The sequence below is a fragment of the Struthio camelus genome, chromosome 6 (genome assembly GCF_040807025.1).
Source record: "Struthio camelus isolate bStrCam1 chromosome 6, bStrCam1.hap1, whole genome shotgun sequence".
Lineage (NCBI taxonomy): Eukaryota > Metazoa > Chordata > Aves > Struthioniformes > Struthionidae > Struthio > Struthio camelus.
In genome coordinates, this window is record NC_090947.1 from 22,643,511 (window position 1) to 22,669,625 (window position 26,115).

Genomic DNA, 26,115 nt, shown 5'->3' on the forward strand with positions numbered 1-26,115 from the left:
TACATAAAAAACATTTAGTAGTCAAATCAAAGATATACATTTGTCTTGCACAATTACAGACCTGATCTATCAAATAGTCCAGGTACAGTCTGATGGGGTTAGCCAGTGTTTCTGAAGTAGTTACAACACAGACTATTATTGATCTCCTTCAGGTAAGGTACAAGATGTTTTTCTGCTACATCGTAACAAAAGGGGGATGAATTAGGACTCTGTACACACATGAATGTTATTTTTAACAGTAGACTTAACGTAATACCTACAACCCTACATGAGGATGAAGACAGATCAATACTTGCGTCCTTTTTTTACCTTAAAGTATATGCCAGTTTAAGGAGTCTTATTCACAAAGCAAGGTAGTCGCACAACAGCAATATTCGTTAGAAGTTAACTATCCGATCAGAAAGAAAATAGTAAGACTTGCAAACAGTAAAACTGATACGAGAATTTCATCTTACCTTCTCATAATAATTCTGACACAGTTTGCATCCAAAACTACCCCTACATCCCAGCTCTTTGTGGACACCTGCTTGACACCTCTTTACTGCCTGCTAGACCTCAGAAAAATTGGAAAACAAGAAGAGAAACCATGGCAAAATTTTAAGATTCCAACTTGCAGATTATTTAACTACACAGAGCTCCTTTCAATGCCCCTGCTGCAGAAGGACTCCTAGCAAGTCTGTCCCAAATCCTGTTGCTTTGAAACAGGACAGCATGCAGAAATGCGAGCCTTGTGTTGTGCATGCTGCATACTTCAGATATTTGAATGGCATTCTCCCCACACTCCTGCATCTGGATCAATATTCTCTCTGTCTCCCTTGCCTTCTGTAGCTGATGGGGTCATGCCTTAAGTGTAAATAGCAACATAAATCTTCTTGTGCTAGTCAGTCAGTGAGATGGAGACAGCAATTAGCTCCACTACCAGTTGTTTGCCAGCTGAATCTTTCAGGATTCCAGCACTACACAGAGCCTCAATTCTTTGTGCAGCTTCAGTCGGCACAGCCCAGAAGCATTGCAAAGCAAGCACACAGCAAGCATATCACACTCGGCACCCCACCTCTCATTTCAGGCTTCAGCTGAATACAGGGACTTACAGAGAAACGCACTTCTCCAGTTCACTCCCCCCTCAGGTTTTAGATGATAAACGTTTCTGCTCTTCAAATACACGTTAGCCCATCCAGCTCACAGCCACAGTTCTGAAACTGGGTCTATGTCAGATAAGAGGGATATAGGACGAGCCCTCCATCCTTATTTAAAGTAAACAACGTTAAGCATTATGACCTTTTCATAATGGAATACATTACGGATACTTTCATTGAAGGCTTTAGCAGTCAGACACACACAACCATGCCTACTCTGTCCGTCTATGTTTGTCTATACTAGCTCAGTTCGAAATGAAAGAGAATAGTTGCTGTTTTTTCTAATTCTTTAACCCTTCCCCCAACACTTCTCTGCCCAGTTCTTGGACGTAATTAAGCACTGTGTTCTTTAGGGCTTACTACCCTCGCTCAAGAACACAGCAACTTGTCAAGAAGAACTCTTCGCCTCTGCCCTTAACTTACAGATTGCATAGTTCGCTGATTTTCATTTAGTTTAAAGAGTACTGCCTTTCTTCCCCTTCCTGAGATCAAGGTCTGTCCTTGTTGGTACTGTGCTATTTTGTTCTAGTTACATTATTCTAACCTTACCATTTTCAGGACTATGCAAGATTAACATTTTAATCCTAATGCTCTTCAATTTCTGAGATGTGTCTAATACTTTGGCCACGATAGCTGTCTGGGCTAGCATATGCTGTGCTCGTTAGGGTTGACGCATGCTATAATATTATTTCATAAGAACTACCTGGTACAAATTCAATCTTTTTAGGGATGAGTACAACACAAAGCAGAGGAAGTTAAAGTAATTTTGGTTAATTGAGCCGTTAGTTATATGCTCTTGCAAGGGCTCGGCAGGTCCACATTATACATACAGAGTAGCAGCTTACAGAACATCACCTCTTTCCAATCACACAGCCTGAAGAGAGATGAGTTTGTGCATCCACAGATTTCCATTCACATTTACTGAGACATTTAAAAATAGGAAAGCGTAAGCCATTACGTTTCTAAACTTGTCACCATCTCTATCCTGCAAATTTTACGCTCCAGCAACAGCACCAAACCAAAGAGATGGTACCTCTTACATTAGAAACATATTCATCAGTAAGGCTCAGCAAAGGTAAAGACAAAAAGCTATGAAACAAAGCACTTCTATCAGGTGCGTGCCTCTTCCAGTAAGAGCATAACAGTTTTATGAGCTTTAATTGAAGCTGAGAGCCTAGGCTGTTTTTGAAACCTGTAGTCTGAACATAAGGCTATTTACTAGCACTGCAGACAAAAGGTACATCCTATGGTCCTTACTCATGGAAAGTTCCTACTAACACAGCAACTAATTACTCTTTTGTTCATTCTTAATAATAGCAATGTAATAGAAGTCATACATCTACCACAGCTTTGATCAAGAATCTTAAACACCTGCAGAGAGAGAGAGAGAGAGAGAGAGAAATGTCTAAAAAGTATATGACCCCTGTACTGGGAGTACTGGGATAAGAGGTTTGCCATTTACCACATTCGAAGGTTTGTTCTACACTGAATTTCTGGCACGCCCGTCAACACTGCAGTGGAAACGAACCTGCTGACTTGCAAAGCTAAAAGAAAAGGACTGTAGTGTAACACATCTTTCCTGGCACAGCTTTTTTGGAACCAGCCTGGACTAAACTGTCCTGGCAGAAGCACGTTTTCACTGTGTGACTTGTGACTTCACTACTGCCTTGCAAGCACGACCACACATGTGGCTATCAGCACAGCCACATGGGCAAAAGCTTCCCAGCACGGGCCCAGGCTATAACACAGCGGTGCTGGCAAAGCCTTACGCCAATGTGGAACACAAGGAGAGGGGGAACACAAGAACACTTCGTCTAAATGACATAACTACACTGGCAAAAAGTTCATGCAGATGCAACTTGTATCAACCTCACTTCTGTTGTTGAGGAAAAGAATTTTGCTGCACAAGTATGAGAACTTCCCTGGCTAGAGTGAATGCTGCCTTCCTCAAACAGCTGTGGGGCACAGCCAGGCACTCCTCGCCTGTACCTCACACCAGTACTGCAGCACCTTAAAGCTGTGCCCTGCCATGGGAAGGCCAAACCTGCCAAGAACTGCAACAGCTGATCCCTCATAACCAGCTTTACTGCCTGCACTTCATTACTGATTCCAAGGTTACCTTTTCAAAGTCACAGATAAAACACCTTATGAAATGGTTAATTTAAACAGTTGATAGTAAGCATGCAAGTCAGCAGGAATACACTGTTGTGTTCTCCCGCTCTTCAGTTTTGACAGTGTGCCAGTCCCCTTGCCCTGAATTCACTCAGCTTCACGTTTCCTCTGCACAAGACTGTAATAGTTACTGAATTAAATTTTAACTTCACAAATCAAGTGTAATATTCAATCAACTCAATTATATTAGTGCAGAGGGCCATATTAATTCTTATTTTTGTTATTAAGAAAAACAAACTAATATTGATTTTAAGTCAAACTAAAATAAATTCGGTTTAAGGCAAAACGTAAGCAAGCCCATTTACCCAAAGGTCTGCCCTTTTTTTTTTTTTTTAAAACACTGATGCAAGGGATTAGACTAGTACAACTTTCTAGTGTGCATCAGTGCAATATTTCATTTCATCCTCCTTCGCTTATTAGTGTTCTGCAGGACTAACTGCAATTCTTGCCTGTTCCTCTGAGGAAAAAAATAAATAAATAAAAAATGAAGACGTCAATCTATTCTTTTCCACTAGCAAGATTAGGAGTCAAATAGTGGAAATTATCATCTGATGGAGTTTTCAAGCTTTTGTAAACCTGCCCTTTCACACTCGATGACTAGACAGTTCACAAAATGCAGAGGCTCTTCGCCAATCTTTGCTGCAACTCTGCAACTTACAGTTTTGTACATTCAGCTGTGTCTCTGCAACAGATAACAGGATAACTCAAATTTAACATGGTGCGGGATGGGGAACAACAAAAAACAAACCGAAAGGTCTCTTACCTTCTTTCTGCAGTTTGACTCCAGCCATAGCAATCATAGCAATTCTTCTCCCTCACCTAATGTAAACAACCAAGTCATTTCCTCTTCTAACCACGTTAGTATGATGGGTTTTTTTTTTTTTTTTTTAAATCTTTCCCCTAACCACCTCCAAAATGAAGACCTCTGTTGTGGAATAAGATTGCTAGGATGGCAACTCTTTCCTCTTTCCCAGCTTCCCTTAATCCTGACCTTTGCCCCAGAACTTCCATCTATCTAGAACACAGATAGCAAACTGCTCTACTATCACAAATGAATGAATCAATCAAGCATCCTAAGGAGGTTATCCAGGAACAGTTTGCATAGACAAAAACAGAGAAACACTCAAGAAAAGTTACTGAGCGTAATGGAACAGTAGGGAGACCATCTAGGAAAAAAACATGGAAAATTAATAATAAATCAGTTTTTTTTTTAATTGATAGATGCACAGCATTATTAAGGCATTTAAGGATGCAAATATACAGCGTTATTAACTCCAGTCACATATAAAGCCTGAATTAAACTACAACACCTCTGAAAGTAGAATTGCTGCTTTCCACTGCAGAGTGGCACAACCTAGGCTTTTTATTACAGGAGCAAAAATTCTATGAGCACAAGCTCTCAGTCAACACAGAAGCACTGGCTAAATGCCACTGAGGATGCACTGCAGCAGCACAGTAACCTTAGCAGCCATGCTGACCACAAGCAGCTTTATGATTTATTGGTACAATAGCTCACAGTAGGGATATGCAATATCAGCAAAACCTGTCACAAGCAAGAATTCCGGTAAAATATTATAAATTTTAAGGTTTCATAGCTGCTAATGGTCAATGCAGACTTGACATAAGGTGCCTATCCACAGCTTTTAACAATACAGCTTTTCTTCTGATCAGGACATCTCGATTGCTGACTACAGCAGCCTTGAACAAAAAAAAAAAAAAAAAAAAGCTACATCAATCTAGCTCCTTACTTTTATTCAAAATAATATCAGTATTACTTGCAAGTAAAGTTATAGACAAATGCAAGTATCCACACGGCTTGTGTTCTAATTCACGAAATGTGCTTAAATCATTGTGAGCTATAAACAAAAAGGACTGGAAAGGACCTGTTAGACATCTTACACGGTGTGCATGTCTGTGTATATCTAGTGAATACAGCCCCCTTTAACAAATGCTACATACGCTCACGTTCTCCATCATAGAACTACTTAAACTTTAACCAAGTTACTGCTATATTTACGCTGTCCCAGAGTCTTAGGCCCCTCAAAGTTACAAATCTTCCTCTAGTTTTCAGATTAAGCGCACTGCAACTGTGCTGCCCACCACCTCTTAGAACCAGAACTACTTTATTTTCATCATACTGACAGACTAAAAACAGAACAATCTTATACAAGGCAACAAGTCCAGCTGTCTTAGAGCTCCATTAGCCTTTTCTGCTACCTGCTTTATTGCGCTTGACAATGAACCACCAGAACTGTACACAGAAATCCAGGCAGGCTGCCCTTCGTACCTTGAACAACATTAATGCTCTCTTAATGCATATTAAGACTGCATTCTGGTGTCTTCCATGCCCACATGCCATTAGCAGCCCACTTTCCATTACCGTGGATTAGTAAAGTTTTTCTCCTCTCCGGCTGAGGAACTTTTCAGGTGAGAGAAGCTGAAACTATCCTCTCATACAGATATACACACACAAATCGTGTTATTAGTCCATAACCTTTAACATGGTACCACTTACCACTAAATTCAAGGCAGTTCTTAAATAGTCATCTACCTATGTTCTGGGAGTTAAGCAATTCCTCATTAGCAAACACAGCATTAGTAATTAATGCTAACAAATAAAAAGCTAATTTAGCCATTTAAAGCTAATAGGTAATCCCAAGGTATCCTGCCATTAAGACCAAAACCAAATAGTATGTTTAATTAAAAGCTATTTCTCTTGTATTTTTATTTGTCATGCTTCCTAGACCTCTGCCACCCTCATCTTTACAAAGAATTTTCATAATGCTTAACACTGAACCATTCAGCGTGAGGCAAAGAGAACCTTTTTGCTTAAGACTCACTTAAGCGATTTCAGAAAAAAAATTAAGGAGCATTTACCATTTTTTAACGAACCCTTGTTCAGAGTCAGACTAAAGCAGCCCTTGAACACAGTTCAGGTACTGCTACTTTTCTCATTTGCTTATTTACCCAAGGATGCTGTGATCTTGCACATGTCAGTTGCAACTCATTTCTGATTTTATAAAGTGCTTTAGGTTTTTTTTGGTTTGGTTTGGAATGACAGCCCCTGCCAGATGAGTACTGAAACGTCACTTTTAATTAAGTTTCAACAATGAAATGAGTTTTGAGTATTTTGGCAACTGTTTAACGGTGTTCACACTCAAACAGCTGTAACTGAGCTTTGCAGTTAGCATCCTCTCAAGAAGAAGGGTGAAATAATTATTTCTGCTGTTGCTATTGTATCATTCTAGTTGACTCAAGAGATAGGCAGACATAAAGTCACCTTTGCAACAGAGCTGGAACACAGACCAGAGGAACGCAGCTGGGAACGCACAGGTATTCCATCACTGAAAAGAAATCAGTAAAATTCCTGTTTTTACAGATAATATGCAACATGTAGGGATTAGATATACTTGTTTCTCAGTGAACCTCCATTCTCACCTTCACTGAAAGCCTAGATAGTAGACACTTCGTTCTACCTATAAGCAGTCAATCTATTTAGAAATCCAAATTCTTATCTGGTGAACCTGCCAAATAAGTTGCTCAGTATTAATTTAGCGTTGCTCATTTTTATCTGGTTGTTCACAAACACACAGCCTAACACGGGAGCCCTCATTTCAAGTTTCTCCATTAGAACTCCCATCTGTTTCATAAGACATAATTTACATGAAGGGAGCTTAACATACTCCTGTCCCAATGAAAGATACTTACACAGTTTCTACCAGGAAGGTGTCACACAAAACAGTTCAGCATGTTTAATGTCCTGTTCTCTCACAGGCACGCACTACTACTTTTATAGACAAAAAAAATAAACAAACAAAAAAACCTCAAACTCATTGTAACGTAGTTGTGCTATGTAAAAGAACTGAATGCAGGTTTTCCAAGACCCGCAGCAGCACTCAAATTATTAGGCAACCTTTCTTTGTGCTAAAACACACAAATAAGCCAAAAAAAAAGTCAAGATATCTCATGTTCAAAAGTATGTATCAGCACAGCATATAGTTTGTTAGTCTAGACTTGTCTCTGTTAGAGACCCTTGTTTCTCATGAAAGCCTAGATTCATAAAGCCGTATCAGTAACAGGGAGAGCATCTGTGCCCCTGGATCTGGATTGCCTTTGGGTACTGAAAATGCACTTACTATACATACAACACAGAACCTTCATGCTAATAACCATTGAAGCATTTCAGCCAAATGTTACAGACTTGCTTGAGCACTATGACCACTTTTCTACAATCTTCTGAGTAAACGGCTTTCCTTCTCTACATATTGGGATACACTCATTTTACCAGCATTTGACAGTACCATGGAATGCTAACGAGTTCAGATATCATTTTCTTAACAAAGTGAAGGCCAACATACATTTAATCCTACCAAGAATTATGATGCAGAATTCTGAAAAGGAATCACAGATGTGTGTGTATGTTGCCCTTTAGGATACCCTTCAGGACATTCTGTGTACTACAATAAAGATGGGATTTGGCTATTTGTGATTTATACTCTTTTACATATTATGATTTCTATGAAATCACATAGGATGCAAGTTCAGTCAAAACGAGTCCACAGAACTTTTAACTAAGTTTACTGACTAACTTTACTAAGAATACAATTTCTTTCTCACTTTCTTCTTCCATATGTTCTATTTAGATTATAGGCTCACCTTCCCTTAAATTAAAACAAAACATTAGCGGAGAGACGTTCGTTTCATGACAATACCTAATAAAGGACACACTCCATCAGCACTGTTGTGCAGGGTGGGGTCAGACATCCTGCTCAAATAGTCATGAACAGGCAAGGACTTCTCTGCTCTCCCAAAGATGTACAAAGAAGCCTTATTTTGCCTTTGGATTTTCCAGAGGGAGTTCCTGACTTTCACCCCCATGCTTCTAATTGATTTATTTTTCCTGTCTTCCTTATATTATCTCCCGCTTTCACTCCCAGGCAGGTTCGGTCTTGAACACTAGCGCTTGCATTACATAAAGCCAAGATATTGGTATGCGTTCACGTCGTGAAAGTGGTCGAGAAATGCAATTTCACTATTTTTTTTTGGGGGGGGGGGGTTGAGGGCCGACGACGACGACGACACAAACAACAAACAAAGTTTGTTGTTTTTTTTTTTTTTCCTAAAAGCTGCCCAGTCCAACCAGAGCCATCACCAAAGGCGAAAACAAAACCAGCAGCCCGCACGGGCACCCCGCGGCCCCGAGGGCACCTGCATGCTGGCGGGCGGCTCGGCGCTGCCCCCGGGGCCCGAGGCCGGCCTCAAACCCGCGCAGACCTCCCGCTGGGCCGGGCCGGGCCGGGCCGCACCGTGCCGCCCGGCCCGCAGCGGGGGGAAGAGGAGGAGGATTTTGCCTTATTTGCTCCTTTTCCTCCGCCAGGTCCTGCCCGGTTTCGGCGGCCGGCAGGTGCCCGCCCCGCCCCTCCGAGCGGCGGCTCCCCCTCCCCGAGCGCCCCGCCAGGGCGGGCGGCGGCCGGCAGCCCCGGCCCGCCGCGGGGGGACGGGACCGGCCCGCCCGCGAAGTTTCCAGACGGGAGGGAAGGGAGGGAGGGTCGCTGCCCAGTGGCGCGGCCGGGGGGCACTTACAGCCTCCTCTCCTGCGGCTGCAGCTGCCGGTGCATGGCCAGGGAGAAGCCGAAGAGGCTGCCCGCCTCGCCGTGCCGGCTGATCACGTTATCGGCGTCCAGGTTGAAGGCGCCGGCGAGGCACGGCAGCAGGGGCAGGCAGAAGAGGAGCGCGGCCGCCATCTGCTCCGGCCGCGGACGGGACCTGCCGCGCGCCGCCGCCGCTCCCCGCGCTGCGGCCGCCCGTTGTGCGCCGGCGGCCCGGCCCCGCTCGGCTCCGCCCCGGGGGAGGGGGGGCGGCCCCACCGCGGCCCCTCCTCCGGCCTCGCCGGCTGCCGCGGCTCTCCCACCGCGGAGCCCCGCGCCCCTCAGCGGCGGCGGGCAGGGCACAAAATGTCTCCCGGGTCCCCGCAGGGGCACAGCGCTTGCCTCACCCCCGCGGCGCGGGGGCGGCTCTGCGCATACCGCCTCGCTAGGGGCGGCGCAGGCCGCGCGCGCCCGCAGCCGTTACAACGGCCGCGGCAGGGGCCCGCCGGCCGCAGCCGTTACAACGGCCGGCGGCGCGACGCCGTCCCGCAGCAGGAGGAAGCTGGGCTCCGGGCAGCGCACGTACAGGTGTATCTAGTGTCTGGAGCCTGTCTTCCCCGAAGGCCACGTACACGAGAGGAATCAGTGCGTATATACCTGTTCTGAGGGCTTCAGAGAACGTGGAAGCAGAGGCTCAGCCTGCATGGCAGCCTTCTTTAAACTTCGTTCCTTCAAGCACTTCCACTCTTTGGAGATATCAGAGTTCTTTTACCCCTTCGCTTTGTTTGAAAGTAGTATGTGGTTTTACATCCCATATCATCTTATCTCGTGCTCCCCGCTCACCCCTGTAAGGATATTTGCAAGCACGCCTTAACAGTTTTATCCATCTGAGAGAGATTTATACCCATTTGTAACTATTTTAGCACTCTGGATTAGGAAACTGAAGGCAAGGTTTTTAAAACCTTACAGACGTTAAGCAGCGTGACAATACATTTTTCTTTTCCACGAATATCTAAATTGCGGAAAAAGAAGCCTCTCTTCACATACAAGAGTCCAGCAAAAGAGAGATGAGCAGCTGAGGCAGAGCACTCGCATCTGTTAATATTCCCAATAATTTATTCTGGAATAATATTACTATTTCACGGAGCTAATCCAGATTACTTTTTCCAGAGTAATTATTCTAGGATAGCTCCCTGTATAGGCAAGTCTTTGGCACAAGACCAAAACACCCTTGATCACAAGAACGGAGAAAATGCACCAAAAATGTGCATCTAATGCAGAAACAAAACATTTTGTTAAATTAGGCTCCTAGACATTCATTTCTAATAGTAGCCTTCCCTGCTTGCTCTTTGTGCCCAGCTCATTAAAAGTTTTAATCCAGCCTTCAATCACATTACAGTCATGGCAGTCTGCTGCCATGGCAGAAAACTGCACTGGCATAAACACTGCCCTGTGATTTCATTAAAGGACTCTTAAGAGGGAAGGGTCCTGGGCTAATTTCAAGAGAGTAGGCTCACTACTGTCTGTGTACTGTGCCGTAACTAGCAAAGATTTGAAAACAAGTCTTTTAAAATAGCGTTGATGGCTGTATCAAAGTCTTAGCAGTTTGCCCTTCAGGACCATTTAAACTTGCACGCTTATAATACTCTTACAGTAACTATAGTTACACTAGTACTTGCACCCAATAACTTTTGTAAGGAGTCACAGAAATACCGCGCTGTATCCAGAGCCATTTGAGTGATACTGGCACGTTAGGTTCATCTGACTTCTCCCCCTCCGTCTCTCCAACCAGCATTGCCTGGACTTGTTTTACTAGTTTGTTGTTATCCGTAGACGTTGCTGAGGCGTGAGAGAGTTTTCTCATCTCCAGATGCAGAAACAAGCATTCCAAAACATAGATATATTAAAACCTGTCTCAAGTGACCACAGCAGGAACAACAAAAATAGACAGTACGCAGGGTGGAGCAGAATCGCACACAAACAGCTTAGTTACCTTGGATGGTCTCTCACTGTTTTGTACTATTTTAATTTGCTCTAGATAAGGAGGAGGAAAGTTTGAAAAATCCCAATTTCCTTCCTTTGCTCTTCCAAAAAAAAAAAAAACAAACAAACAACCCACTGTGGGTTATCTATAACTAACACACTTCAGCAGTTCCTCTTTTGTACCATCCCGGTATAAAAGGGGACAAAGATTAGGTATGATGACCAATTAAATTTGACCACTGTACTATACATAATACTGTGGTGATTCTATGAAAAGTATTAGCCAGATCAAAGCTGAGTCTTTTTTTCTATAACAAATGCTTTGTAATAGCGGAGTTTTCAAGCTGTTTGCTTATTAATGGTATGTTGGTATTCTGCCAAAGGGCTACAAGGTGTTTGCCTGCTGTGTCTGCGTATTGAGCAAGCTTTAGTGCCAGTAATACTTTCCTCCTCTAGACAGCTGTGTAGTTAATTACCAAGCAAAAAAATAAGTTCTGGAAAATAGAAGAGGCGGGATGGAAAAGCTAGAGCTTTAAGGAAAGCCTAAAATGCCGTGCCAGAGAAGGAACAATGCTTTACATTTCTGAACTTTTCTCATTTATATGAAGAAAATACCTTATGCAAAGAAATACACAACTTGTGGATACTCAGCTGTGCAGCTTTAATGCAGCACATCAAATGGTTCTGAAAAGCAAAAGTATGTAAACATCTCCCTCACATTTAATTTAAAAAAATTGACCTTAAAATTGATAAAATTCCAGATGAAAAATTGAAATAGGCCAGAAAGGTTTGCTTCACTGTGCAAGTTCTAAAGCCATAAAGAGTTTCAGTTCAGAACCATAAACTACTTTTAAGTGTTATTAACCTGGATCACCTTCTGAATGCAACACACATACCATGTTTAGAACTGCTTGTTCTCCAAATTATTTACTTTTTCTGAATGGCTACATCTCATGAGCTACAATAAACAGTCAAGCTATTAGTCTTTCTTGCATCCGGGGCCATTGGGCTATTTTTGCTAGAACTTCCTTTACTGCTGTTCTCAGTTCTGTTTTAACAGTGATGTTAGGACTAGCAAACAGCAGTAGGAGAGGTAATGTGCTCAATAACAAATGCGCAAAGTGTTTTGCTCTGAACAGTTTAGAAGCCAGAGTGTTTAAATAGCTGTATTTGCACCGTTGGTGTTCTGAATTATGCAGAACTGACTCTGGTCATATTTATATCATTTGTAAATAAATAAGGAGTGTCTCATCTCTCTTTCTTTACTATATTTTCAAAAAGATTCCTAAAATGCAACTTTTTCTACCTGTTGCTTTATTGTTTTAATCAGATGACTTTCAGTTCCAAATTAAGATATTGCTGTTTTTATAACTTATTTTTCTTTTGAATGTACAGAACTATAGACATCGTTCTGTCATTCTTTACGGGTTTACAAAGTAAAAACATTTTGCCTCTATAGATAGATTATTTAGAATTTGACGTGATATTTCTGATTTGAAATCCTTAAGGACTGCATGTCTGGACTTCTAACAATTTGTGTCATGATTTTAACATGTTTATATACAATATGTAAAATATTATACACACAAAAATCTGAGATGAAAGAAGAATTTCTGTCCAGACTCCAAATTGTTCTACATCAGCTCCCAATTTTCCAGAGTACCAGTTTCTTTAAGTCTTCTACAACCAGAGAATATTTTTCCACTGAAGTTGTCAGTCACATTCCTTAAGTAGTTTTAGAATAGCTAGCGCAAACTGTTTGGAGAGTAAACATCCTTGCAAACACGCTTGGAGCAGGCACTTTTTCTGAGTGTAGCTACGCAGAGATGAGAGAAATGCTGGTAGCAAATGGAAACTAAACAATACTTTGGATTGCTGTAGAAAGAATTAAGGATGTTCCTTCAAGAAGTACTGAGGCCTAAAACTGCAGTCATTTTGAGCATATGCCTACATATTCTAACGCACTGGCCACATACACAGCTGCATAAGATCCCCCTCCATAAGGGCAGCCTAAGCTTAAACAACCTTACACACATCAAAGGCACCTTTGGTGAGAGAGCCCGTTTTGGGTCTCTCTCAGCAAGGCACGTATCCCACAATCTCTTGCATCGTCGCTGGAGAGACTTTTAGCACTGTGCCCACTACCTGTCTATACCATGCATGCCCCTTGATCTACAACACTGTGCTACACACAAAACCTTGCTTCAGCTTGCTTTTGCCATTATTCACTAGGGCCTCCTTGCAAAAAGAGAGAGGCATAACCCAACACCAGATGCACACTTTCGGGCAATGAATCTACTCAGCTCTCCCTCAACGTCTATCTACGTGCAGGCCTTGCAGCCTATCTGGCCCAAAGCAGCCAGCCGTTGCTCCAACTGGCCCTGCCCTCGCAGTCAAAATGCCTTCTTGATGCTTGGTGTCAGTCTTCTTACTGCCAAGGCTACAGGACTATACCCTCTCTGTAAAGGAAACCTATAGATCTAGAGTCAACAGAGGTTACCTGTATTGGGTAACACGGCATAGGCTAGCAGAGGAGATTAAATAAGTAAAATCTTTCTTGGGTAGGTAACTGGGAGGAAGCTGGGGAGGAAAAGAGAAGGCTCGCAAGCAAGATAGTCATGGGATCTCTCTCTGGAAACTCTTCTCCAGGAAATCAGGAAGCAAGACGAGTCTTCAAGGGACATGTTTTAACTGCATCAGGAGTCAAATATAATCATTTTTCAGGACAAAATACTTTTGCTCTCCTAGCTCACACAGACTCTGGCTAAAGAGACTTTGGCTATCACCTAAAGCACATCTCAATACAATCTTGACACAACTTATCTCTAGGAACTGCACCACGTGCTGCACACACAGGACCTAGCCTTAGGACAGGATCTGCAAAGCCCAAGACCAAGGAGTACAGACAACTGAGGGATCTGGACTGTAGGTCATCATCTAGCTTACTGTAGTAGCACAGCACAGCTGGTACCCCCAACTCGCCTTGCTGCTTGGTCACTAGTACACTCATTGCACCTGCTCCCCATGAGGCTGTGGATCACACCCAGCTGCGAGGGCGACCAGCTGGCTGTTTGGCTGCCACAGAGGTGGTAAAGCCCAGTCAAGGAGAAGGAGTTTGCACAGAAGTTGCCAGAGATTGACAAGAACCATGGCGGGAGGGGAGAGGGACTGCTACATCTGATTAGTTTGGAATATTAATCAGAAATAGATTTTTTTTTTAAATAGATTTAGGTTTTTTAATATTCACTGTCTATAACAATTTTACAACATTAGTACTATAGCCACTTCATTCGCCAAGCAAACCATCATGTCTGCCACTAACTGAGCAGGAGCTGCACTCAAGACATATTCAAACATTGCTTTCAGATCACTGGAGGCAAAGCCAGTAAAGGCTGCTTGTCTGGTTAAGGTCTAGATCTAGCAGCCTCAGAAAGATGCTTTCTTTGCTTTCTCTCTGCTAACAGAGGTCATAGGGGTTTTTTTTGGTTTTTTTTTTTAAAGTAAACATAAACTTAAAATATGTATTCACTTTTGTTTTTAGATTGACATCCTGATTTCTGGAGAACAGACAGGACAAACTAGCATGGAGTATCAGTCATCCTTTTTACTTCCTTTGGATGATCATTTAAAAATACTTCTTTTCTGAATAGCATCTAGCTTTATTAATCTTAGTTTTTAAAATTAATACATGATGAACAAATCCAGTCTTTTGTTATATTCAGTCTCATGGTTTTTGCTAATGTTATCATTCACAGTGATGGCAATTTTAACCATGCAAAGGCTGTAAAAAGACCGTAAATGAAGCCTGTGAAAGCCCCGTCCTGTCAGGACTTGGGCTACTGTCTGTGTGGAGGAAAAAAAAAAAAAACAGGTTGCTAGCTCTGCTTTGCCTATGTGTGAATGGCAATTACGTGAAGGGCTAGGACACACTGTAGTTCTCATAAACCCTCTACTGAGCAACGCAGCCTTTAGTTTCTGGGGCTTCATAAGTTATTACACAGCAACAAAGCATTCTTTTACCTGCATTCCAATCTACACATACTACTATTTTATACGCTAAAACTATCAGTTACTTTCTCATTTGGTTTAACAAATTAAGAATATGTTATCCAAAGATAAGTTTTTAAAAATATCTGCTCTTTACCCAATCACTAAACATTTACATCCACCAGAGGAAAAAGACTGAGGATGTTTGCACATTCAGTATTTTCCAAATAACTGCTTCTGTTTAATTATTAAGCTACTATCTTAAGCTTAACAGGAAGAAGATGCTTTTATTCCAGAATAAGTCTACTCACACATGGAGTTAATCAGGAACAATTCCATGTTTAAACAAGCACTAAGGAAGTATTCACAGAAAAAAAAAAAAAAAGAGTTCCTCTGTAATTCCAGTTTTATTCTATGAAAAGATTCATTGCATGATTCTACCATGACCAGGCTCAATGACTGAATTGCAAATCCAATCAGTTTGGCAAAAGGTTTTATGGAAACTGCTGTGTTAGCTTCACTGACTTCAAGTGATTTGCTCTTTTGTTCACTTGTCTCAAACTACTAAAATCAGGGGCCAGGAAGGAAAGGTTATTAATTATGAAAGTTGAAATGTTTATATTATACTGAAAAGGTTTCTAATGCAAGTTTTTGTACAGAACATTACATATTCAGTTTTCTCTCTATTTTTTAATCTCCATCTTTCTATATTTCCACACTTCCAATGACCTTCCTAGGAATGGGCAAAATGCCTAGTAACTTCTAGGCAATCCCGATTTAGGGAGTTGTAAACAATTACTCCAATAACATCATACATTGGTAAAAGATTTACCAACACAAGCATATTTCCAAATCTCTATACACAGCTTATTTTCAGAAGATCTTGGTCATTCCCTGTGAATTAGTTCAGGAAAAATTTTCTTTTTGAGAGTTTTAAAAACCATTTCTAAATTTTCCTATGGTATTCACATTTAAACAAACTCAGTCATATTTTATAATAGGATAAGAGGAACTTTCCTAATATATGCATTATAACAACTACATATGTTTTCCTCATTTGTAATTAACAGTCTCTGTGTGAGTACAGTGGGAGTTCTGTGCCTTGCTTATTTTATCTAACATCAGCAGTCTCAAGGAGAACGCCCAAAACCATCAGAATTCATTCCATACATCTGGGAACATGAAAAGTTCAAAGCTTAGCCAGGTAAGATGATACAGTCAGGGATAGGTTCTCTATGTTTTCACTATGGCTGTACCTTTCCTGTCATTTTCTACAGTATGACTTAAGAGTAGTAGTCTCACATGACACAAATAGATTGCTTTCTTTACTTTTGGGGGTTTTTTGTTTGTTTTTTGTTTTTTTTTTTTTTAGTATATACCTTACAAATAGTATCTGTTTTCCAACATACAAGCAGGTCCACTTCTGTGACTTTCTGAAAACTTTCTGTGAAATACATGCACCAGTTGCTATTGTCCAACTCCTCCTAAAGTCAATCAGCATCTCCAAGGATCAAGCAATTTTGAGCAGTTTAGCAACCTAATTGGCAGTTAGATAAAGGCATGATTCTTATTCGCTGCTTGAGTACGAACAAACATATACTGACCCTTTTTACTGTGGGTCTGTTCTTCACATTAACCAAATAAAAATGCATGTATTCTAGAGTAATGATGAACTTCCATGCAGAACAAAAAGCATTTTCATTCTTCCCCTGTGAAGTGTGGAAGTATTCTAATCTCCATTTCACAGTGGAAAAAATTGATGGTCTACCTAAGGACAGGAGAGTGCCTCAGTATCACAGAGGAAAGTTGCTGCAGAACCCAGTGTCAGGTCTGGTTTCTGAATGCTCTTCTGCCTTGTTATAAAGGCCTTGTCTAAATCTGAAAATGTACAAGTTCACTTTTGCACGGCCATCAGCTGCTGAGCTGTGACACCTGAACACATGCACATTTGGCCGACAGCTCCCACCCTTTGAGTAACAAGCTCTCTTAGCAGAAATTATGCTTTGCTGTAGGTAACCATTGTAACATCCATCATGACGTTCTCCGACTCCCTGTCTACGGACATTTTTGCAGTATGTTGTGGGTTACAATTGTACTTATCAGAGAATAAGAGTTTCGTGTCAAATTCCTTCTGTTCCATTTCATCACTTCATTTTTCACACAATATTTAAAGAATCCAGCAGTTCTTTCTGTTCCATGTCAACCTCTGATGTGTCAGTTTTCACGCTCTTTACTGTCACACAGAGCTGACTTCACCATTGTTGAGAGAAGGAACTGATTTGTCTGTAACATGGATCTACAACTACCAGATCCACCAGGTGTGCAGCAGCTAGAAAAGAAATCTGAGCACATGCATGTTCTGCAGACAACAAACAACAATTAACAGATGTTACAAGCCCTTGCTGACCAGCTGCATGGCAGAGCAATTGCCAAGCAATGGGATCAGGTAATGGTACAAGCCTGTGCCTGTCAGCAGCGACTGCAAGCCTTTTGGGATCCTGTGTTCCTGAGGCTCTGCGCCAAATTTATTTCAGCATCAGGATGCCAAAATGACAGCTGCTTTAAGAAAGAAGAATCAGGGTATCAGTCTTATGGGGAAAGTTTGCATCACTCAGCAATCTGTTTGTTGTCAGAAAGGAAGCCATTACAGGAGGCAGTCACTTTGCAGATCTGTATAACCATTAACCATAGCCTGCATGCAGAATCACAAGTATGAACAAAGCACGGAAATTAATGAAGCCAATTAAAGCAACTTCCCTAGATGTGTAGGTAATAGACTGAGCATATCTAGAAGCCAATATATTGTGGTTTGAAGGAGGAACATAATATTATGTACACAAAAAATATTACTATAGACAATAAATGTTGAAGTACATTTGAAATGACAGTCCTACAGCATTATACAATCTTAATATTGTCAGATTGCTTAACAGCAGATCTGTCTTTTCTCCACAATTTTTTTTTTTTTACATGTTTAGTACTCATGGGTGCATATCTTTGTTCCAATTTTGTTTTCATTGTAATAAAAGACATATGTGATTTGCTTCTTCAATTTGAATTGTAGCTTTTGCTAAGGATAGGGAATGCTGCATAGTTTCAGCGTAGCCATTCTGTTATTTTGTGATTATTATGGCATGGACTTACTCTTAAAGTGATTTGTGACTTTAAACTACAGTGTCCTGTTCCCTGTCTGCGTAAAGTCTGTTGCTTTGAGATACAAAGGAGAAAAAAAGGTGGCAGTCCATTGGGAGAGTTATTTAACACGCACTTGATTTGTAAAGTACCCGAGTTCTTTCGCCTTCTGTGGCTAACACCACGTAATAACTTGGGTACCTTAAAACAGTCTGACCATGGCAATACACATAGCTTTAGAGCTGCCCGGGTGAGCCTGCATTCCAGTACTTCAAGCTAGGTCATTAAGGTATGTTAAATATCTCCTCTCTGCCACAGACCTGCCCTTTGCATCCTTTAGAAGCTCTTCCTTGCTCTGTTGGTCAAAGCTTTTTCTGAACAGCATGGGAACACACTGTTGGCTACAGGTTGTTGGTGGGCCCCATACAGTATGGGGCTGAGCTCTGCAGAGAAAAGCAGGCTCTGAAAAAGCTGCCAACAGTTCTTGCCCCCTTTTCTGACATTTTATGTTATCCAGCACTTCATCTCTTCTGGACCAGCTGACTAATATTGATTCTTGCAGAATTTGTACACCTTGGCCTTGCATGGACCCACGCTGTAATGCTCATTACAGGGTGCTTGCAAGGGAAGTATTTTCAAACGCTGCAAAGCAAAAGCTCAAACATAGTGACTCACAGCACCAAAGCTCCAAAATGTAACTGGAGTGGGCCACATCAGTGACATTAGGGGATTGCTGCTGGAGAACTATTTGCAATAACAACATAGGGATATAGTAACATTGCAGTGATGGGGCAGAAACACCTGAAAACTGGAAACATTCTTTTGTCAGACCAACATAAGCTAAGAGTTTTATCAGCAGGATACAAAACTGAACGTGAGTACATTCAAGAGAAGTAAGTGTCCCTAGTAAGACTTTTCATTGCTGATCAGGCCCAAGACTCCTTTGAAAAGGCATTTCAGTTGTTCCTAATCATTTCTAATAGCAATAGGAGAAAGAAATTTTTATGATGGCACTTTACTGGGGGTGGGGGGGATTCTAACAAATAGATAACAGCATTGGTAAATATTCACTTTACAGGCACCCTGAGTCAGGAAAAAAAATATCCAAGTGCCAAGCCTCTTCATTATTCTGGCATCATGAAACACAAGCCACTCAGTTCTCACTACAAGGAGTATTTTACTCTGCTTAGCTTGAAATTAATACCTATCTAGAACTTTCTTTTTTCATTATTACTAGTAAGTCAACAGCACACTTTGAGTATCTTGCAAGACAAGTTTCAGCAACGCTGCAGCATGATTTTTCCTCTGATTAGCAAATCAAGACCAGAACATATGCCCACACACATCCTCCACAGTCAATTCACAAGAGAGAGGAAGGATGTTAACAATCTCTGTTGTGTCATTCTCTTATTTTTATCCCAAAAATCAAGATCCATTGCGAAGGAGGTGGCGTGGCCTAGGAGGAGACTAACAGAAGGGTTTTTTTGATCAACTCTGAAAAGACAGAGGCTGCATTACCTTTACCACAAATCACCCTCTGCAGGGATTTTCCCCAGCACCCAGCCATTCAAGAGGTAGCACAGCTGGGAAGGTCTCATTAACAGCAACACAGCTTCATTGGTAGCAGTGAAAGGAGGCACTGAGATGTTTTAGAGACCCACTAGTGAACTCCTGGCCTTCTCCAAATCTTGAAGTCTCTAAAGTTTGAAGTTAGAGCTATAATTCATTCAATGGATGGGGCAAACATTCACCTTTCTTAATAGTGCAATATTGAGGAAGGTCTCAATAGGACCCTGGCAGAGTTTCACCCACCACTGCAACCCCTCTCTTTCTCCAGCCTTTTCCTTTGGAAAGTGATTGCCTTATCAGTTACTTCCAGGTTTTTGTGCAGTTGTATTTAGTTGAGTATGTGATTTTTTTTTTTTTTAGCTTGGTTGTTCTCTGAAATTGTTGACTGCCATTTCCAGTGTTAATCTCTGTTTTAGAATATTTTAAAACCTAAGCAGCTGTCCAAATTTGTATGAAGGATACATTTTTGCACAAATGTTTCCATGGTACATATTTATATTCTACTTAGCCTGTCTAATTCTGAAGACATTATAATTTTAGTCTTATGTAAGAACAGACACACTGACTCGTACAAACATTCAGCTAGCCCAATGTCCTGTCTAATGTTTATCAGTAGTAGATACTTGAAAGAGTGTAACAGAGTGCTCCTTCTCTTACTGTTTGCTGCTGATAACCTGTAGATTAGGAACTTCATATATCCATGAATGCAAACAGACAGCTGTATTTATTGAGAGATTCTAATTTATATTATTTAATTTCTATTTCTAATTTATATTATTGGCCTCCACAGCATCTGTGGAAATGAGTTATGCAATTAAATTACGCACTGTTTCAAAAGGGACTTTCTGCTTCAAATTCTCCTCCCCAATTACTTCACTGTGCCCACTGTGTTATATGAACATAATGAATGAACATTCCTTAGTTATCTTCTCAGTACTATTCATGACTTTATAATCTTCTGTCATACCCTGCTTCAGTCACCTCCTTTCACATAGAAAAATCCTTGTCTAATTAATATCTTAAACAGAAATCATTGTTTCTCATCACTTGTGACATTCTGACTTTTATCATTTCACTATATCTTTTTTGAGACAAAATTATCAGAACACCATACAATATTCAAGATGTAGCAAAGATGTGGATTTATAGCAGTAGTTTAATTGTGTTCTCTTTAGTATGCTAATCCATTTCTAATTCCTAACTCTTCCTTTTTGTCTGCTACTAAACATTGAGATGACAGAAACAACAACAGTAAGACCAATATGCTGAATGGATGATAATTTATTCAGAGCCTATTTTGCGTATTTATATAATTTGTCATGCATATTACTTTGTACTGTACGGATCTTAAGTCCTGCTGTTTTATTTCCCAGTCATTTATATTACAAGATCTTTCTTTAGAGTCAGCTTTAGTTTTGACCCTCAAATAATTTTACAGAATCAGCAAACACTGTCTCCTTAACACCCACATCCCTCTTAGGTTTTTAAAAACATGGGGAAGAGCATACATCCCAGGACTGATCCCTTTGGGATCTCTCTGTGTGAAAGATCTCTCTCCATTTGTGTCCTTTTTTTCAGCTAGTTCCTAATCTACAAAAGAAATATGCCTTTTATTGCATGCCAGTTTTAAAGGCCTAAAGGCTTAGAGCAATGTGAAAATCCAAGGGAATTGTGACAACTGACTCATCTTCATCTACATCTTGCTGTCTGCTTGAAAGAATTCCAATAGGCATGATTTCCCTTTGCAAACTCCTTATTTTCCATGTAGCCGCTAATACTGTTCTTATTACAGCTCTTATCTTTTTGGCTTAGAAGCAAACTTAGTTTCTGTAATTCTTCCAATCGCCATATTACAAATTCTCCTCAAATTTGCAACTCTCTAGTCCTCTGGTACCATAATGATGTAAGTGACAGTTAAAACTCCATTTTTAGAAGTTCAGCAATATCATACATGTGTTCCTTCAAATCTCAAGAACAGTAAATCCATGTAAAACTCACTGTTAAGAAAATATTTAGTCAACTGACAATGCCCTGAGCAAATTGGATGAACAAACATACACAAAATCTTTACTTCCATACTCATAATTATGCACGTATGAGCTGTTGGAACATGTGCAGTTGCCAAACCGGAGCCTAAGAACTGCAAGGTGTTATCTATGCCTCCTTCCCAATCTTATCACGATGTGACCTCAGAAACTGAAGTAGTATCATGACCCCAGAAGCCATCTCTACCCTTCAGAAGGTTATAAATATCTTCTTACTCCCCCCGTCGCGAAATTATCAGCCAGGCTGTATGTCTCCCTAGTACAGATAATGCCAAAGTGCATCTTCCTTTTGAAAGCAGGTTGCTGCCTCATTGTTAGACTTCAACTGGCAGCATGAAATCCTCTTAGAAAGCAAGAATCCTTATCCCAGGAAAATCCCCTTAATTTATTTGGGCCCCCGATCATCTTCCAGCCGTGACATCACTAAGAGGGACTCATTTTTCAAGCAACTCCAATTCTCAAAATTCTCCAAAGGTTTTTTTTTTTTATAGCTCAGCTCTACTGTCTCCTCATCTCCTGTTTCATGATCAGCACTTGAACTACTCCTGTGCATTTACTTTATTTTTTTCTTATTCAAAGTACATCAGAAGAAAATCACCATTAAAATACTTTATGAAAAGACATGTCTCTTTTGTGTTAAAAAAGCTGCATGACTACAGTAAGCCAACACCTAAATATTTGTATGCCTTGTCTCCACATGCCTTCATTAGAGAGGCATAAATAACCTCAGGTGTTATTTATATGAATGCACATTCATAGCTATAAGATTCCTAGCAGTTCTGTATTATCATGCTTATGAACTGTGCGGATGACTACAGGCTCCACATTGAGCAATAACCCTCCAATGAATCAACCACTGTCACTACAATAGGAGGCAGTTCTTGGTACAGGTTTGCTAACGTCTAATAAACAGTTAGGGCTCTATGCTTTTTCTCTTCTCTAAGACCAGGCAAATATTTCCCTCAGATCAAAAAAATGCTATCTAACTGTTAAAGTCTCAATATACATTCCAAAGAGTAATATCCAATATAGCATTTCCTGATAATCCATAACATTCAGAAGTTGTAAAGTACAGATTCATTCTGGTGGTTAAGAAGCACAGATCCACTTTCTTGCATCTTAGTGCTTTTCCGCACACTGCACATACGACCCTTTTAAGCTTTGCAGCACTCACAGATGCATTAGGCAGAATGGAAGTTCCTTGCTTAAAGATATAAGAATAACTTCATTTTAAAATCTTAAAAACTATATTTCTGAGCTACAGATGTAGAAAAACTGAAGATATTTCCACAAAGTAGTATTTCTTTTTCAGACCTAAACAGAGAGAATACTTATATTGTTTCTAAGGAATAATAAGAAAGATGAGCTATGACAGAGTGAATATAGAGTACTTTAAAAACCATTGTTTTTTGCTCTAGTTGCTGCAAATACAATTCCTTTTCACGAAAACTGCAGCTCTTGAACTTCTAAAAAATGAAAATCTCTTTTCTGTAACTGGAAGCTCCAATGAGGCTGTTCTTCTAAAATCAGCTACAAGGTATGTATCTGTCAAGAAGAGTAAAAGCACGTTTGGAAAGAACAGATCCAGCAACAACCACTGCGGCAATAGGTTTTTGGCTCAACAGCTAAACTTCCCTCCTCCTCTGTCCCTTCCTCTATAAAGCAGCAACTGGTGTGACTCCTGTTATAAAACTTAATTTTCCAACTATCATTTTTTTGTTCTACTCACCCATATTATTTAGCTTGAATACTGAGAAAACATTTGGGAAGAGAAATGAATAATTTAGAGATATTTAAGTCTTACTTCTGCAGATGCACATATGCTAACGTTGTTAATGTGAGTACTTCCAACAGTTTTAAAGGAAGTAATCATTGGAATATAATTAAGCATATGAATAGATACATGGAAAACAGAGGTCCTACTCAGCTGCTAAATATAGGAATTTACTCACCTTCTTATTTAGAAAAAATATGTTCAAAATGAGGTCTGCGGAGCTCTGAAATAAGGCCTGTGGATGCCTGACAACTGACTTTTGGACAGCATATCCTCAAACACCCTTTTCAGGGAAACAGTCCGACATGCTGAGTGATACAGACACAATCTCGACTCCTGCCCAGCTTCCATCCCATCTTTTAAGTGGTACATACACTAACACAGAAAACATATGGTTGCAACTCCCTTCCCTCCCCCCCGCCCTTCCCCAAAACACAACCATCTAGTGCAAAACCGTGCAAAGGCACCAGGTGTGGGCACCCACCCAGCCCAGCGCTGGCACTCTGTTACCACCTTCTGTGATTCTTGTGGTGTAACTACCGCTCTGAAATCTTAACAAGCCAGCCTGTGCACAGGCTGACTAGCCCAAAACCAGAAGTTAAGGCTTTAATGACTTTTCAGCCAGGACTTTAGTTTATGCCTGCTACCTTTCTTTTGCCCACCCACCTTTGCATGTTTATCTTTACTTTCTTAATATCCATAGTTACTCCTTACACACAAGAGACTCAGAACGACCTCCTGTGAACAAAACAGGGCACTGGGGCCTTTGACATTTGCACTATGCTGACTTCTTCCCAAAACAGAAGCATGAACCGTATACACTCATAACCTAGAGATGGAAGAGACCCTGGTCCTCCACAGTCCTATTGCACCTATAGATACTTATGCCTCTGAAAATGTAGTATAAAATGGTATCATAATGACTATGATTCCACAGAGGCATTAAAAGGAAACTCCTCAAATATTAACCTGGTAGTAATGGCATATTATTTTAGGATTCACTCACAGTTGCCTATACTTCTCCATTACAGAATAACTCCCTTGATCAAAACCCAATTCATCATTCCATCTCCTTAATTTGGCCTGACTTTTGTCTTCTAATGAATTGTAGATTTACAGAAGAAGTGTGATATTTCTGCACTTTTATTCTGCAGCTGATGTCTGTATAATAGTGTCTGAATGACTGTCCTCCTTCGGCATTCCACAATTCCTTTTGAAAGTCACATCAAGGCATTTGAAGAGCTTTTAAAAGTTATCTGTCTTTCACTTGGGAGCCAAAGCCATACATTACACGATAAACTTATACTGTGAAAAGTAAATGATCTTGGCTTGTTGTTGAATTTTTCTACCCTGAGCACACAGAAAGATTGTGAACACCTTGAATTCTCTGGTAAAATAAGAACCTTCTCAAAAATTAGACTAAGAGCAAGAATAAAATATAAGTGGCATTATTTCACCTGCAGCTAGGAATGAAGACTAAAACAAAACCCTTTTATAATTTGCAAGGAAGAAAGAACAAAGCTTTCAAGTGTCATAAAACTGAACTGCAAAGTATAAAGTGGCACAGTGTCTTGCTTGCTATGAATTAGGATTAAATATGATTTCAGCATTTGTATAAATAACAGAAATAATAAATGAAGTCCTTTGTTTCAACTTGAGAAGCATTCGGTTGTACTGCACAGTTACTTCTAGATGGTTTTTGAAGTGATACATTGTCTTTTTCTAATATGCCCTAAAGCCTTATCTTGAAAGTCACTCCTGTAATCAGCCTGCACAAGAGCAACTTCTGCATTTTGTTAAGCTTGCGTTCATTTCTATTTTTGCTTTTTAGGTTATAATTGTCCAAATGCAAATCTCCCTAGAGTATTTTACAAGTTTTTTTCTGAAACAAAATGATAAAACTTATTTTAAAGTTTTTCCTCACAAGTTAGGAAATCGAAAACTAAACCTTCGTCTGAAGTTTTCCATTCCTTTGAGTTAACTTTTCAGGAAAGGCATCATTTCTCCACTGGAATCTGTCTTTGAATCCAAGATGAAAAGTCGGTTGGTCATACCCTTTGCTTAAACCCTAACAACTTCTTTAAACGCAAACATACTGAAATAATCAAAACATTAAACAAACTGATTTGAGCTTGTAGGGCTCAGATCTGTATACGGCCACCATTATTTGACAACAATAACATTTAGTCTAGTGCTAAGCTATGATAATTTTAGTCAATTTGGGTCAACCCTCACCTGAAACATACATATGTGGTGGACATTTATCTACACAAGTATGTCTTTGCAGCCTAGCGCAGGATTGCGCCAGGACAGCTAAGTGAGATCAAGGAGCCAAAGCAGTGCATGTGTTAGTGCAGCCCTCTCACTAGCCTCAGTACTCCAGCACCCTCCCTCAGCAGCGCTGATGAGCCAGAGACAAAAGGGAACTAAAAGGATTGTACCTAGCGTCTAGCCTAGCTCCTCTGGTGCAAATTCAGGTTCTCTGCAGCATTGCACCAAAACATGCATTAAGCCCAGGGACATTTCAGCCAAGAGGAGCAGCAGGCAGAAGCTTCTGGTTCACCTGCTTAGTGACATTGGGGGCACAGCACAAACCATCCCCCTGCACTTGAGCCTTCTTCTAGCAGAGGAGACTGCAATACCCAGAGAAAGATTTTCCTTCCCTGAAATAGTGTGCCCTATAATGAACCATAGAAATACAACTTACTCACAAGAGGAACAAACGCCAC

At 40.6% G+C, this 26,115-nt stretch overlaps 1 protein-coding gene across 6 annotated transcripts in view; it reads right to left on the reverse strand.

Moving 5' to 3' along the window:
- ITGA6 (integrin subunit alpha 6) overlaps positions 1-26,115 on the reverse strand; it is a 65,996-nt gene that overhangs the window by 37,361 nt on the left and 2,520 nt on the right. For 2 of the 6 annotated variants that reach the window (XM_068948574.1, XM_068948575.1), the window contains exon 1: positions 8,892-9,142. The exons of 2 other annotated variants lie outside the window; for them this stretch is intronic. In XM_068948574.1, coding sequence (XP_068804675.1) covers positions 8,892-9,052 — 161 coding nt within the window. In that variant the 5' untranslated portion in view covers positions 9,053-9,142. Of the gene's footprint in view, positions 1-455; positions 735-8,891; positions 9,143-26,115 lie in introns of those variants that run through there. 2 more of the 6 variants (XM_068948577.1, XM_068948578.1) reach the window with 1 other exon arrangement.